General features: G+C 47.2%; 2 protein-coding genes across 2 annotated transcripts; one reads left to right on the forward strand and one right to left on the reverse strand.

Moving 5' to 3' along the window:
• Positions 1–3,356: 3,356 nt before the first annotated feature.
• Positions 3,357–4,286, forward strand: LOC138769456 (olfactory receptor 5V1-like). Its single transcript, XM_069947956.1, has one exon. It carries the CDS (start codon positions 3,357–3,359, stop codon positions 4,284–4,286), a length of 930 nt encoding a protein of 309 aa, XP_069804057.1.
• Positions 4,287–4,587: 301 nt separating this feature from the next.
• On the reverse strand, positions 4,588–13,292 carry LOC138768663 (uncharacterized). Its single transcript, XM_069946614.1, has 2 exons — positions 10,075–13,292; positions 4,588–4,601 (listed from the first exon to the last, which is right to left on the reverse strand). Exons 1-2 carry the CDS (start codon positions 13,262–13,264, stop codon positions 4,588–4,590), a joined length of 3,204 nt encoding a protein of 1,067 aa, XP_069802715.1. The 5' UTR covers positions 13,265–13,292.
• Between the last annotated feature and the right edge of the window lie 608 nt (positions 13,293–13,900).

Below are 13,900 nucleotides of genomic sequence, written 5' to 3' on the forward strand. Positions count from 1 at the left end.
TATCATTATCCAAAATGTTATACTAATATTACTATCCAGAATTTTTTTTTATATTTGCAATAAGGTAAGTATACAAATGAGGTGAGAAATCATTGTCATTGTACATTTAGGAATACATAATTAGTATAATACATAATAGAAGTGATGGCCTAGGTGGGCAGGCATCTGGGCTCTGTTATACTGCGTTTACACGGAACGATTATCGTGCAAATTTGCAGGATAACGATCGAATTTGAACGATAATCGTACGTGTAAACGCAGGGAACGATCAAACGACGAGTGAGAAATCGTTTATTTTGATCTTTGAACATGTTCTTAAATCGTTGTTCGCCAAAAATTCGCAGATAGTTATAAAAAAAATTGTTACTTCGAAATCGTTAATCGTACGATCGGGCGAATTATCGTTCCGTGTAAACGCAGCATTACTTTCATCTATGTGTTAATGATTAGAACATCATCAGTTTGATTCCATAGGTTTTTCTTTCTTTTTCATTCTTAAGGCATGTAAGTCTATTATACAGTGTCCTGGACTGAAGAAGTGTTCGCTCACAGGGGCACAAATTCTTTCTTATTGCATGTTGTTGCAGAAGAATATTGAGCCTGTGATTACACATGCTAAATGAATATACTATATAGTGATATTCACCAATTGAGGCATCTATGTGTCCAGTGGCAAGTTGGTTATTAGCATTTCTAAAGAGTCCAAAGTACAGAAAGGAGCCAGTGTAACAGGTATAGGAGCAGCTGGTTTAACAGTCGACCCTTATCTTTACCAACCTCATCTTTTGGTGTAGGGTCAGGATATATATATATATATATATATATATATATATATATATATATATATATATATATATATATATATACACATTCATACACTGTCGGTGGGTCCAGCCAACTATAGCATATAGTGTATGGGCACCTTTGGGTGATGTGAAATATATACTGTCGGTGGGTCCAGCCAACTATAGTATATAGTGTATGGGCACCTTTAAGGGATGTGAATCTCTGAGGGCACTATCTGCCCTGCTACCCCGGGATGAATAAGCACTTACAGGTTATACTATATGTGTCCGTGTGCTCGTAGATATAAGTATGATAACATCACAATAGACTTAATGTGCATCAGTTTTCTGCTGTCTGTTGTCCTTTAGCATGTTTAAAAATTCGCTGAGCTGCACAGCCAACAGCTGATGACAGTGTAAAAATAATAAAGATTACACTTACCCTCCTGTGTCCTGAAGCCTTTGCCCGTGTTCCCTGCTCACTGCTGATACTTCTGGTTCTATCTCTTTAGTGACAGACCATTCAGCCAATCACCACAGGGCTGTCCCGTCACTAAAGAGACAGGGTCAGAGGCGACAATGGTGAGCAGGGAACATGGATAAAGGCTGCAGGACACCAGAGGAGCATGGGTAAGTATAAACTTTATTATTTATGTTATTTATCACTAATTATTTCTGTGCAGCCCTCATGCAGGATTATTGAGCCATGTATAGGCGCAGTAAGCGAGTGCTAATGCAGCAGAAGGGAAATGTTGGGCCTTCTAATATGCCTTGATGTTATTTTGCTCAAAGAACTTGTCTCTGCCCTCCACTGTTTTTTCTGACAGCTCCTGGAGTAGACTGTTCCATAGATTCGCAGTTCTCGTGGTGAAGACGTCTTGTTGACTCCAGTAATAAAACCCCTTTTTTTCTCCAGGCGAAAACAGTGCCCCCTTGTCCTTTGAAGGGGTTTTACCTGGTACATTATTTGAACCGTATATATTCTTAAACAAGGACATTTATATTTTTAAAAAGTTGATCATATCTCGCTTTAAACATCTGTCAGAGGCTGAGCCACACGCTCTGCTTCCTGCTCCATTGAAGCGCGTGGCCAGCCCTCTGACAGTGCAGACAGTGTCCCTGACGACAACCCGGCTGGTTGCTAGGGGCACACCAACAGCGTCCCTAACAGCCGGCCAGGTTGCTGGGGGCGCGCTGACGGTGTCCCTGGCAGCCAGCTGGTTGCTGAGGGGCGTGTTGGCTCTTTCTAGTTATCTGCCGCAGCTGGGGCTTCCCTGCCTCCCCTGGCTGAGCGGCACAACTGTGTAGTTAAAGGGAGATTGACAGTTAACACTGCCAATCAGATTGTCCTTTTATCCTGGGATTAGGAACCCAACCTCTATAAGTATCATCCCCTATCCCAGTACTTCGCCTGCAATAGAGTCTCACTTGTGAGAGTTTCCTTGACCTAGCATTTGTTCTGACTGTGAGTTTGGTTATTACATTTTGGCTTGGACTTTGACTATTCTCTGGATCCCGTTTTTGTACGTCGCTGACCCACTGTTTCTGGCTCGGACCTCTGACCATCCCTTTTTGTGTTTGATCGTCTGGTCTTCGTTTTTGTGTTTCACTTTGCCTAAGTAAGGGAACGCCTTACTTGCCGCCTAAGGGGAAGTTGTCCACTGTCGCCTAGGGCAGTCGGGGCAAGTAGGCAGGGACAGCTGGGGTGGGTGCCAGTGCTAGGACAGCACTCGTCTAGTGTCTTCCTGTTCCTGACCCTGACAACATCTCTTTTCAAGACTAGAGATGATTGAACAGCGCTGATGTTCAGGTTAGTACTAACTCGAACCATCAGTGTTTGACTCCGGCTGGCTTGCCTTTCCGTGGGCAAGGTGGGGACAGCCCGAGTCCCGCCTGGAAAACAGGAATTCAACCTATGGCCCAGGCTGTATTCCTGTTTTCCAGGCAGGACTCGGACTGACTCCACCTTTCTCGTGGAACAGGAAGACTGCAGGAGTCAAATACCGATGGTTCGAGTTCATACGAACCGTAACATCAGCGGTGTGCGATCATCTCTATTCAAGACTAAACAAATTGAATTTTTTGAATCTTTCCTCGTAACTAAGATGCTCCATTCCCCTTGTTAGTTTACATTTTTTCCTGTTCCAGGACATCCTTTTTATAAATTGTGGGGCCCAAAACTGAACAGCATACTCCAGATGAGGCCGCATTATATGACAATTAATGTTATAGTATCATTTTATATTACATTGTATTATATTGTTTTTATATTATTTTGAATAATTCATCATTAGTCTTTATAGATGTATAATGCTCACATATACCTTTCTTTTCTAGAAATTGCATAATATGAGCATCAATCACACACGGGTAACAAGATTTATTCCTCTGGGATTCTCGAGTATTACAGTATTACAGTGCTGCAGCCTATATTTGGATGGATATTGATGGGGACCTTTGTTCTTTGCTGAGGGTCTTGTGATCAGATTTCCACAGCCCACATTATGTTATCTCATATTATATAATATATTATTAAGTTGACATATTTTTGCTTCCGGAAAATTAGACCAAATGAATATCAATCACACAACGTTAACAGAATTTATTCTTTTGGGATTTGCGGGAATGAATGATCAGGTTCCTCTTTTCCCCATCTTTCTATTTATATATATTATCACAGTGGTTGGGAACCTGTGTATAATCATTGCATATAAGCTCAGTCCAAGCCTCCACACTCCAATGTATTTTTTTCTTGCTAATTTTTCTCTCTTAGAAATCCTGTATGTTACGTCTATTGTCCCTAAGATGTTGTCCTGTTTACTATCAAAACACAAAGCCATCTCCTTGTCTGGATGTGTTGTACAGATGTATTGTTTTGTGCTGTTTAGTGGGACAGAGTGCTTTATGCTGGTGGCCATGGCTTATGACCGGTATAACGCCATATGTCGCCCTCTTATGTATACTGTGATTATGAGTCAAATAGCCTGTATTCAGCTTATCGTGGGCTCATATTTCATCGGTGCAGCCAGTGCTCTAATACACACAGTGAACACATTTTCAATGTTGTTCTGTGGATCCAATGAGATAGACCATTTCTTTTGCGACGTTCTTCCAGTACAAGGACTTTCCTGCCAGTCCACTTTGGTTACTGATCTTGTGTCATATTTGACTGCAGCCATTGTTATATTCATCTCATTTATACTAACAGTGATTTCCTATCTAGAGATCATCTCAAAAATTCTCAAACTCCAACATGCATCCGGCAAGAGGAAAACATTTGCAACCTGCTCTTCTCACTTAATTGTTGTTTCCATCTTTTATGGTTCCGTGTTCTTTATGTATTTCAGACCCTATGCAACCTATAAAGTTGGGCAGAACAGTGTGGTGTCTTTAATGTATACAATAATTTCTCCGCTTTTAAACCCTTTTATATACAGTCTACGAAACAAAGAGGTCAAATCAAATATCAAAAATATATTTTTACGGCTGGGACAATTTTGATTTTTCTTCCTCACTGTACTTCTTTGCATCCTCTACTTTTCTTGCTTGATTGCTCTTTCTCTTTTCCGCCCCATTTATTATATTTCTTATTTTCTTATCTTATCTTCTCAAGTTCTTTAACACTGTCAGTGATCTAGTCAAGATCCCTCACAGGTTTCTCAACAAATATATTGAACTCACATGTTCACTTTTTTTATGATTATTATTTCTCTGCCCCAACTCTTTATTCAGTTATTAGACTACTAGCTTACCACCTTTGTCCTTACCTTCCACTGAGTGCTGTCCTTGTGGCTTCATCTTCTCAATAACACTCATCTGTCAGAAGATTTAGTACAGTCCTGTCAAACTCTGGCCCACGAGCCAAATCTGGCCAGTGGTGCCATTATTTTTGGCCTGCCATGCTTTTCCATTGCTGTGTTAAATTTGGCCCATCTGACGTTGCAGCAGATTATAATATGGGTGGTCTGTAGAGCTGCTTGGACCAACCATATTATAATCTCATAGGCTGCAGGCAGTTTTTAGCCCATGGCCTAGAAGTAGCTCAGTAGTGCCCAAACACTGGCAATGTGGTGAAGTCATTGAACGCATCCAGCCTCTGGAACCGCAGGAAGGGTGAGTCCAAGCTAAGTGGGCAGTCATGAACAACTACAGTAGGGGCTGGCTTCTATTTTAGAGACTATTCTTGAGGACTGGCTTCTATATAAGACACAATTGGGGAGGGCTGGCTACTATATAAGAGACTATGGGGGAGGGCTGGCTTCTATATAAGACACTATTGGGAAACGCTGGCTACTATATAATACACTATTGAGGTGGGCTGGCTACTATATAATACACTATTGAGGTGGGCTGGCTAGTATATAAGACACTATTGGGAGGGCTGGCTACTATATAAGACACTATTGGGAGGGCTGGCTACTATATAATACACTATTGAGGGCTGGTTATTATATGGGACACTATCGGAAGGGCTGGCTACTATGTAGGTTTCTAATAGTAGGGCTGGCTAGTATGTGGGGCACTATTTGGGGTGGCTACTACATGGGGCACAATTATGGGATTTTCTACTGCTTGAGGGATATAATGGGTAACTTTCATGTCGGGAAAATTACTTTAGGATAGGCAGTGCCAGGAACGCTGCACACTGCTCTGACAGTGCCAGAAACGCAGCATGCAATCTTCATTAAATATCATGGTTGGCCTGCGACTTTGTCCAATTTTTTAATTTTGGCCCACTGTGTAAATGAGCTTGACACCCCTGATCTAGTAGAATCATGTCAAAATTCTGTTGACGACCCATGACTTAGCCTTACATCATGACTAGACATGAGCGAACCGGGTTCGGGTTTGAGTTGATCCGAACCCGAACCTTCGCCATTTGATTAGCGGTGGCTGCTGAACTTGGATAAAGTCCTAAGGCTATGTGGAAAACATTGATATAGTCATTGGCTGTATCCATGTTTTCCAGACAACCTTAGAGCTTTATCCAAGTTCAGCAGCCACCGCTAATCAAATGCCGAAGGTTCGGGTTCGGATCGACTCGAACCCCAACCCGGTTCGCTGATCTCTAATCATGACGCTACCAGGGGGATTCAGAGATTACGCTGCTCCTGGCTGGTATCAGCAGCTGGGGACCGTGGCTTTTAGCTGACGTGGGCTGATTTACCCATTTTATAAATAAGAAGAAATAAAAAAAACAACAACACATATTTGATATAGCCGCATGCGTAATTAACTATTAAATTATCACATTTCTCAACTAGCACGGTAAACAGTGTAAGGGCTAAAATATATATATATATGCAAAAGAACAAAATTGCTCATTTTTGGTGACATCAAAACCTGAAAAATTGTAATAAAAAGTGATTAAAAGTTGCATATACAAAAGCAAGATACCTATAGAAAGTACAAATCGCGGTGTAAAAAATTACACCTCATATAGCCCTATAGACTGAAGGATAAAAGTGTTATAAGGATGGTAAAAAAGCAATACTGCAGTCATCGGCTGGAGACAAGCACTGAGAAGCTGCAGGTGGAGAGGTTGTTACCTTTGTGTACAGCTCCGTCAGCACCATGGTGGTAAGAGGGGGTCCATCCACTCTCACCGTCGTCCTGTGCTATAGGTGGTGCTGAGGGGCTGCTGCTGCCCAGTGCCTGTCTACAACCCAGCTAACATGTTGCTGGGAGTGTCAACCCTGTCCTTGCACCAGCAGTTGCAGCTAAGATTGTAAACTACTGTGGATGTGCATAGGGTACTATAGAGGAGCATGTGAGGGCTGCAAGCCTTGTAAATAGTATAGGGAGCCATACACCTGTGCGATGCCCTGGCCCCTGGGGGCCACTTCCGCAGTGCTGGTGTTATGAGCGGGCAATGACCGGGGCAGCTGCAGGGGTTATACTTGTCACGGTATAGGCCTGAGGGCAGCACAGCTGTAGGGCCGGTCTGTGGAATCTGCGGGTGATGATGGGCATGCGATTCTTCGCTGCACTTAGTCAGGGCACCAGTTAGTGGACACCAATGCCAGGGTTCAGTAACAGCGGTTTTTATTATAGATGAGGTAACTAGTAGCAACAGTTCTGTCCGGATGCAACCGGGTATATAGCAGGCTTTGACAAATAAGGCAGGAGTGGTGCTGCATAGGCTGTGAGAATACGTGCCGGATGATGGGAGTAGGAGTATGAGAGGAATAGCGGTGCTGGGTGGATTAGCTTGAGAATAATACTTGCTGTGAATCCTTGCAGCGATGAGGAGAAATAACGGAATGACACCCAGATGAGAGAAGGAACTCCGGACACTTGAGCAGGCAGCAACAGCCGAAGACTGGAATATAGCAGCAGACTTAGTCACTCTTCTGTGGGAGAGGATAGAACCACACAACCTCCTTGCTTGGAAGCCGGGGCTCAACTCCCTTGTCAGCAGGAAGTGGGAGGTCACATGGTTGCTCCTGGCCAGAGCTAGTCGGCCATTGGAGGAACCATGGTTACAGGTCACGTGATCAACAGCCTTGCATACCACTGTACACTGTAATAATACACAGGAATACATGAGAATACACATGAAAATGCACAATACCAGAGAATACTAGGGGAAAACCAGCAGCAGTTGCAGTGCAAACACTTACCAGAACAGGCATTGACACAGAAATAGAAATGGGCATAATAGGAGTAGTAGTCTGCATGTTCTGGGACACTGCATACCTCCCTAGCAAATTTGAGCCGACCTCGGCGAATCTAGAAGGCAGAAAACATGAATAGACTGGACAATCAAACAACAGGAATGAATGATGAGAGTGAGTGTGATGAGGTGTGTGTTTCCCACGCCCAAGGCACAGGTGAGAAGAGAGAGAATGAGAAACCCTAGTGGCAGGACTTCACCTAGGGGTGCCTAACGTACTCTGGTGACCAGGTAGCTAGTGCGTGAACCATCTGACGTGTAAGCCAGGACAACTTAACTGCTGGCGGGTGACCCTCCATATTCCAGCCAGTTAGACAGTAGGTTTTCTGTTAAATGTGTTACCCTACTGGAAAAGAGAACTGTGAAGACCTGTGTACTACCTAGGTGTGTCTGAGTAGTGTCTTGGATACCTGGAAGAGAAAAGAACAAAATAATAAAAGCAAACATACATGGGGAGCTCCCTTTCATACCACTCAATCACACACACAAGCACTCCACAGGCCAAACACACGAAAAGATATCCAAAGTGCGGTATGTATGGACAAGTGTGAAGGTTAGGTATGACTATGTGTGATAACTACTGTGTTGGGACAAGACAGAGGCAACCAAATACTGGAAACAAAAGGAAGGGAAACACAAAAGACAACAAATACTGCGAGGTCTTGAGGAGAACTGGCTCACATGAATCTGAATGAAAATTTTAGAAAAATCTGAATGAAAATCTGAGAAAAATCTGCATACAAACTGGCTCAACTAAATCTTTCCAGCTATAGATACGATAATAATACACAATACTGAGACTGGATGAGAAAATACACTCCTACATAAACTGGACTTTCTCTGAGGTATATGTAAACTGACTTCTCTTACTCAGAGGAGGAGCTATCTGACTTTGACACTGGAAAAATATACTGTTTTACAAAAGAGGCGCTCTACTCTGAGGCAATCTATGTAACCTTGTGCTTACTCAGAGGAGGAAATACAAAGACTCTGATAACACTGAAATGCAATAGTACAATAAGTGCAATAATGAAATAAGTGCAATAATACCCTGTGTGGAACACACAATCACAGGAAAGTGCATTAGGAAGGAATGGGTTAAGTGTCTCTGTTAGGTAGAGTCTCTTTTAGGCAATTAGACATCGTCCATGTAAAAGGCTCTGGGACAGGCACTAGAGAACCTTTTGTTATTGTAAGTGTCCATCAGCTCATGGCTGGTTAGTACAGGGAACTTGGTCAGGAGGACCAGGCACGAACCTTGAACGTTGCATACACTAGAATGGTGAAACAGTTAAGGACTCTGGTCTCTGTAGCGAAGTGGAGGAATTCCTCTGGTAGAGCGCTCAGACCGTCTCAGCGGAGGATCCTCTTCAACAGTGATTGGTGCAGGTACAGGTGGAAGATCACCCCCAGCATCTGGTTGTAGAGCTGGAGTTGTTGGAGGCACAATTGGAAGTGGAGGGGCCACTGGAATGTGTACAGGGACCGCTGGATAGCCTATGGCCATGAGGAACGGTTCAACTTGGAACATTTCTTCCAGAGAGAGAGGTTTAGCTGGAGCTGCTGGGGGAGCCGGAGGTGTGGATGCAGGTACCGGACACGGTGCTGTAAGGCCCTGTAGGTCCTCCTTAGTGCAACGTTTTATCCTATTCCGGTGCACCGTCTGCGGGGCTAGCCCTGGCTTTTTTACTTCATACACATCAGTCTCTGGGTAAGGGATAGAAGAGATGACATAGGGCTCAGGCTCCCAAAGGCTTTCAAGTTTGTGAGAGCGATGATATTTCTTTAGCCAAACTTTATCTCCCACTTGTAGTGGTGTGGCATTCGCCCTTTGGTTGTAGGCATCCTCTTGGCGCTGCTGAGCTTCCCCCATCCTCCGGTCAACAATTTCCCGGGCATCCTGGATTCTCCTCTGATGCTCCCGAACCCAGTCAGTTTCAGGTAGGGGGTTGAAGGTGTCAGGAGCTTGGACTCCCAGAGCACGGTCCTGAGGAAGTTGGCCTTGGCGGCCGAACATCAGGTAGAACGGGGAGTAGCCAGTGGAACAATGAGTGGTATTGTTATAGATCTCCACTAGTTCATCCAACAAGTGGGGCCACTCTACTCTCTTCGTCACTGAAGCCGTTCGGAGCATGTTGATAAAGACCTGGTTAACTTTTTCACACAGACCATTCCCTTGAGGGTGATAGGCCGTGGTACGGAGCTTCTTACATTCATGGTAGGCACACAGCTCCTGGAAAAGTTGCGACTCGAAGGCCGGTCCCCGGTCCGTCAGCAGAGACTCTGGGCACCCATAGTGCTTTACATACTCCTTGTAAAAAGTAAGGGCGGTGGTCTTGGCGGTCAAGTCCCTGACAGGTACCACGACTACCCACTTGGAGTAATGGTCGACCATGGTGAGGGCGTAGGTATACCCGCATCTTGTAGGGGCCAGCTTCACATGGTCCAGGGCGACTAGCTGATTCGGCCGGTGGGAGGTGATTGGATGCAAAGGGGCCCTGACTTCTCTTCCCCCAGCTTTGGAGATATTACAGGCAGGGCACTCGGCACACCAGTTCTCGATGTCAGCCCTCATCCCGATCCAGTAGAACCGCTGTCGGATAGTGGCCTCCGTCTTGTGTACCCCGAAATGACCGGACCGGTCATGGTAGGCATCTAGCACCATCTTAGCGTCTCGTCGGGGAATGAGGATCTGGTGGCACCTCTCCCCGGAGACCGGGTCAAGAGAGTTCCGCAGGATCAGTCCCTTCTGTAGGAAGAGCCTCTTTCTTTGCCTCCAGAGTCGCCTTAGCTCGACATCAGGATAGGGCCTCTTTATCCGCATGGGGACCCGACCAGTAGAGAGGTAGTCATAGATCTCCCCCAGGATGCGGGACTCTTCCTGGATGGTCTGCCACCTGGCCAAGTCTTGCGGGGCCCTAGGTGGAGGCGAAGGCGTTTCAGGCCTAGCTGCATCAATAGCACTCTGGGTAGCGAACCTTTGGTAGAAGGGAGGCATTTCTACATCTTCCCAATCGCTGTCCTCTGGGGCCTCTTCGCCCTTGGGTAGTCGGGACAGGAGGTCTGCATTGACATTAGCCTTGCCACTGCGGTACTTAATTTCAAACTGGAAATTGGCCAGTCGAGAAGCCCACCGCTGTTCCAGGGCGCCCAGCCGAGCAGTGTTGAGATGCGCCAACGGGTTGTTATCCGTATAGATGGTAACAGGGGTGGCAGCCAGGTAGTCCTTGAACTTTTCGGTGACGGCCCACACTAGGGCTAGTAACTCCAACTTGAAGGAGCTATAATTGTTGTCGTTCTTCTCAGCGCCCCGAAGACTCCGGCTGGCATAAGCTACAACTCTCTCTTGGCCATCTTGAACCTGGGACAGCACAGCTCCCAGGCCTTGGAAGCTGGCGTCCGTGTAGAGCCGGAAAGGAAGGTTATAGTCCGGGTAGGCCAGGATAGGAGGCGTAGTCAACAGGCGTTTCAGGGTTTGAAAGGCAATCTCCTGCCGTTCGGACCACTCGACGGGGAGCCGTCGGTTGTAGCTTTCTCGAGGGCAACCCCGGAGTAACTCATTGAGGGGCTCGGCCACTTGGGCAAAGTGGGGAATGAAGCGGCGGTAATAGCCGGCAAATCCCAGAAAACTTCTCACCTCCTTGACTGTCTTAGGGGTATCCCAGTGTTCCACAGCCGAGATCTTCTCTGGATCGGGTTGTATCCCCTCAGCACTCACAACATGCCCCAGATAGTTCACTTGGGGTTTGAGAAGGTGGCACTTGGAAGGCTTGATTTTCAGGCCGTGATCGATTAGGACCTGGAACACTTCAGCCAGATGATGGACGTGATCTTCGTAGGTACGTGAATAGACAATCACATCATCTAGGTAGAGCAGGACACTCTGAAAGTTGAGATGGCCGAGACACCTTTCCATCAACCGCTGGAAGGTAGCGGGGGCGTTGCACAGACCGAAGGGCATGCTGGTGAATTCAAAGAGCCCCATGGGGGTGGTGAAGGCCGTCTTCTCACGGTCTTCGGGTGCCATGGGCACCTGCCAGTACCCACTGGTGAGGTCCAAGGTGGAGAAGTAGGCGGCTGACCCCAAAGCAGCAATAGACTCTTCGATCCGGGGCAAAGGATAGGCATCCTTGTGGGTGATTGTGTTTATCTTCCTATAATCCACGCAGAACCGGATGTTACCGTCTTTCTTTTTCACAAGGACAATAGGGGCAGCCCACGGACTCTGACTTTCTTGGATAACGTTAGAGTCTTTCATCTCCTTGAGCAGTTTCTTGACCTGCTGATAGTTGGCAGGGGGGATTGGCCGATGTTTCTCTTTGATAGGCAAATGGTCCCCAGTGTTGATCCGATGCTGGACCAGATTGGTCTTTCCGAAATCGAGAGAGTGTTTGCTGAAGGCCTCGTGATACCTTTTGGCCACCTTGAGGATGCCGTGGAGGTATTCAAGTGGGGTATTGGCATCGCCAATATGGAGCTCGTCCCACCAAGGGGCGAGAGCCCTGTTTGAGTCCCTTTGAGTGCCACGGATGGATCTCTGATAGGCAATGGTCTCCTCACAGACGATGTCCTCAGGATCGAGTTGGTATAGCATGGCCACGGTGGTGAACTTGGGTAGGTCAGCTGGGGAGTCTCCAAGGTTCACCAGACGGACAGGGACCTGACCATTGGAGACGGTCACCAGGCTTCTAGCGGCCCTGACAAGAGGTTGCCCCTCAATTTCAATAGCATCCAGAAGGGCCACATAGTCAGCATTGTTAAGGCCCGGACGGACCCTGCACCAGATGAGGAACTCACTGTTAGCTGGGATGATGATCGGACGAGCATCTCTAGTGCGGACACGGCAGATTTCTCCTCGAGGATTGGCAAACTTCCGCTGAGCGGTGAGCACTTTAATGGTCTTCTGGACGGCTTGCCTGTACTGAGGAGAAGCACAAGACATAGAGGCATTCAAGGCATCCAACACTTCAGTGAATACATGACGGATAATATTCATGCCTAATACCACGGTCCTACTATCTCCCTGAGCCTCAGTAACAATGATACCCTGACGTGCTAGCTCTTGCTTCCCTATGCAGACAGTGGGTTCCCAGTAACCTAGTTGCACAATAGGACGACCATTACTAGCAATAAGTTTCAGACGGTATTTCTCAACTGGACCTAGGGTTCTCAGATCCCAATGTTCTTCAAACACATGCCTCGGGATAGTGGTAACCTGGGAACCTGTATCTACCAGAGCCTCCAGGGGGACTCCGTCCACCCAGAGAGTCACATGCGGGCATTGTGAGAGGAACCTTGAGAACCACTGTGCTTCCTGCGGGCCTGGATCTCGACCTCCTGGGTATTGGCCCTCGGACCCAGGGGTAGCCCCGTTTAACTGATAGCATTGGGAGCGGTAGTGTCCATGTCGCCTACAGTGGCGGCAATAGGGGCGCTCAGGGGATCTAAGTCTCTGTGGAGGAGGCCGATCGGGAACTGCATACTCAGGGCAGGGGTCCTGTGGTGGTGGAGGTGTTGGATAGGCCCCTTGTAGCCCCCTTAGGGCTTGGCAGAGAGAGTCAACCACTTGCGTAAGGAGAGCAGGGATCGCTGGTGAGCTAGCCGGGATAGACTGTTGGGCAGCTTGTATAGCGGAAACCGGCGGAACCATATTGGGCACTGGAGGTGAGGGTATAGATCCCACCGGGTCCGGGCAATCTGAACCTGGAGTACAGCCGGCACAGGGATTGTCAATGCCAACCACCCTCAGAGCCAGAGTCTTGAAGTCCAGGAAAGGCATTGTAGGGTTTTGGGCAGCTAGCATACGCAGTTGGCTCTGGATGAGTCTAGAGTCCACCCCCTCTATGAAGCGGTCAGTGATCATACTCTCCACAGCCGAGGGGGCTATGGTATCAACCTGTCTCAGGGCCCGGTAGGCAGATTGGAGGGCTAGTGCATAGTCTCTGAGGGTCTCACCTGGCCTTTGTCGTCGGTCATAAAACTTAAGGCGGACCTCCGTGGGTGACTGTACCTCAAATTCTTTACTCAGCCGGGCCAGGATCTGTTGTACATTAGCTTTCTCCGTAGCTGGCCACGACCGCACCTCCTCTGCAGCGGGACCCTCAAGTTGTCCTAGCAGCAACTGCACCTGCTGAGTGGGAGAGAGTGAGACAAGTTCAAGGGTGCGGGAAATTTTTTCCTTGAAATCAGCCAACGTGTGGGGTTCCCCTTTATAACTGGGAAGATTGTTGGGCCCAATGAAGAACGGGACCGCTGCGGTAGCCATAGCAACGGGAGCCGCGGGAAGTCTTCGCCGGGCCATCGGCGGACTGCCGGACCCGTCAGAGTCACTGTGATGGCCGGTGGACATGATGAGGGGTTCTGGTGTAAGGCGTCTGGAAGAGAGCAGAGGTGAGGAGAGCTTGCGGGAACAGCAGGCACCGATAGGCAGGGTGTCCGG

This window comes from Dendropsophus ebraccatus, chromosome 12, assembly GCF_027789765.1.
Source record: "Dendropsophus ebraccatus isolate aDenEbr1 chromosome 12, aDenEbr1.pat, whole genome shotgun sequence".
Taxonomy (NCBI): Eukaryota; Metazoa; Chordata; class Amphibia; order Anura; family Hylidae; genus Dendropsophus; species Dendropsophus ebraccatus.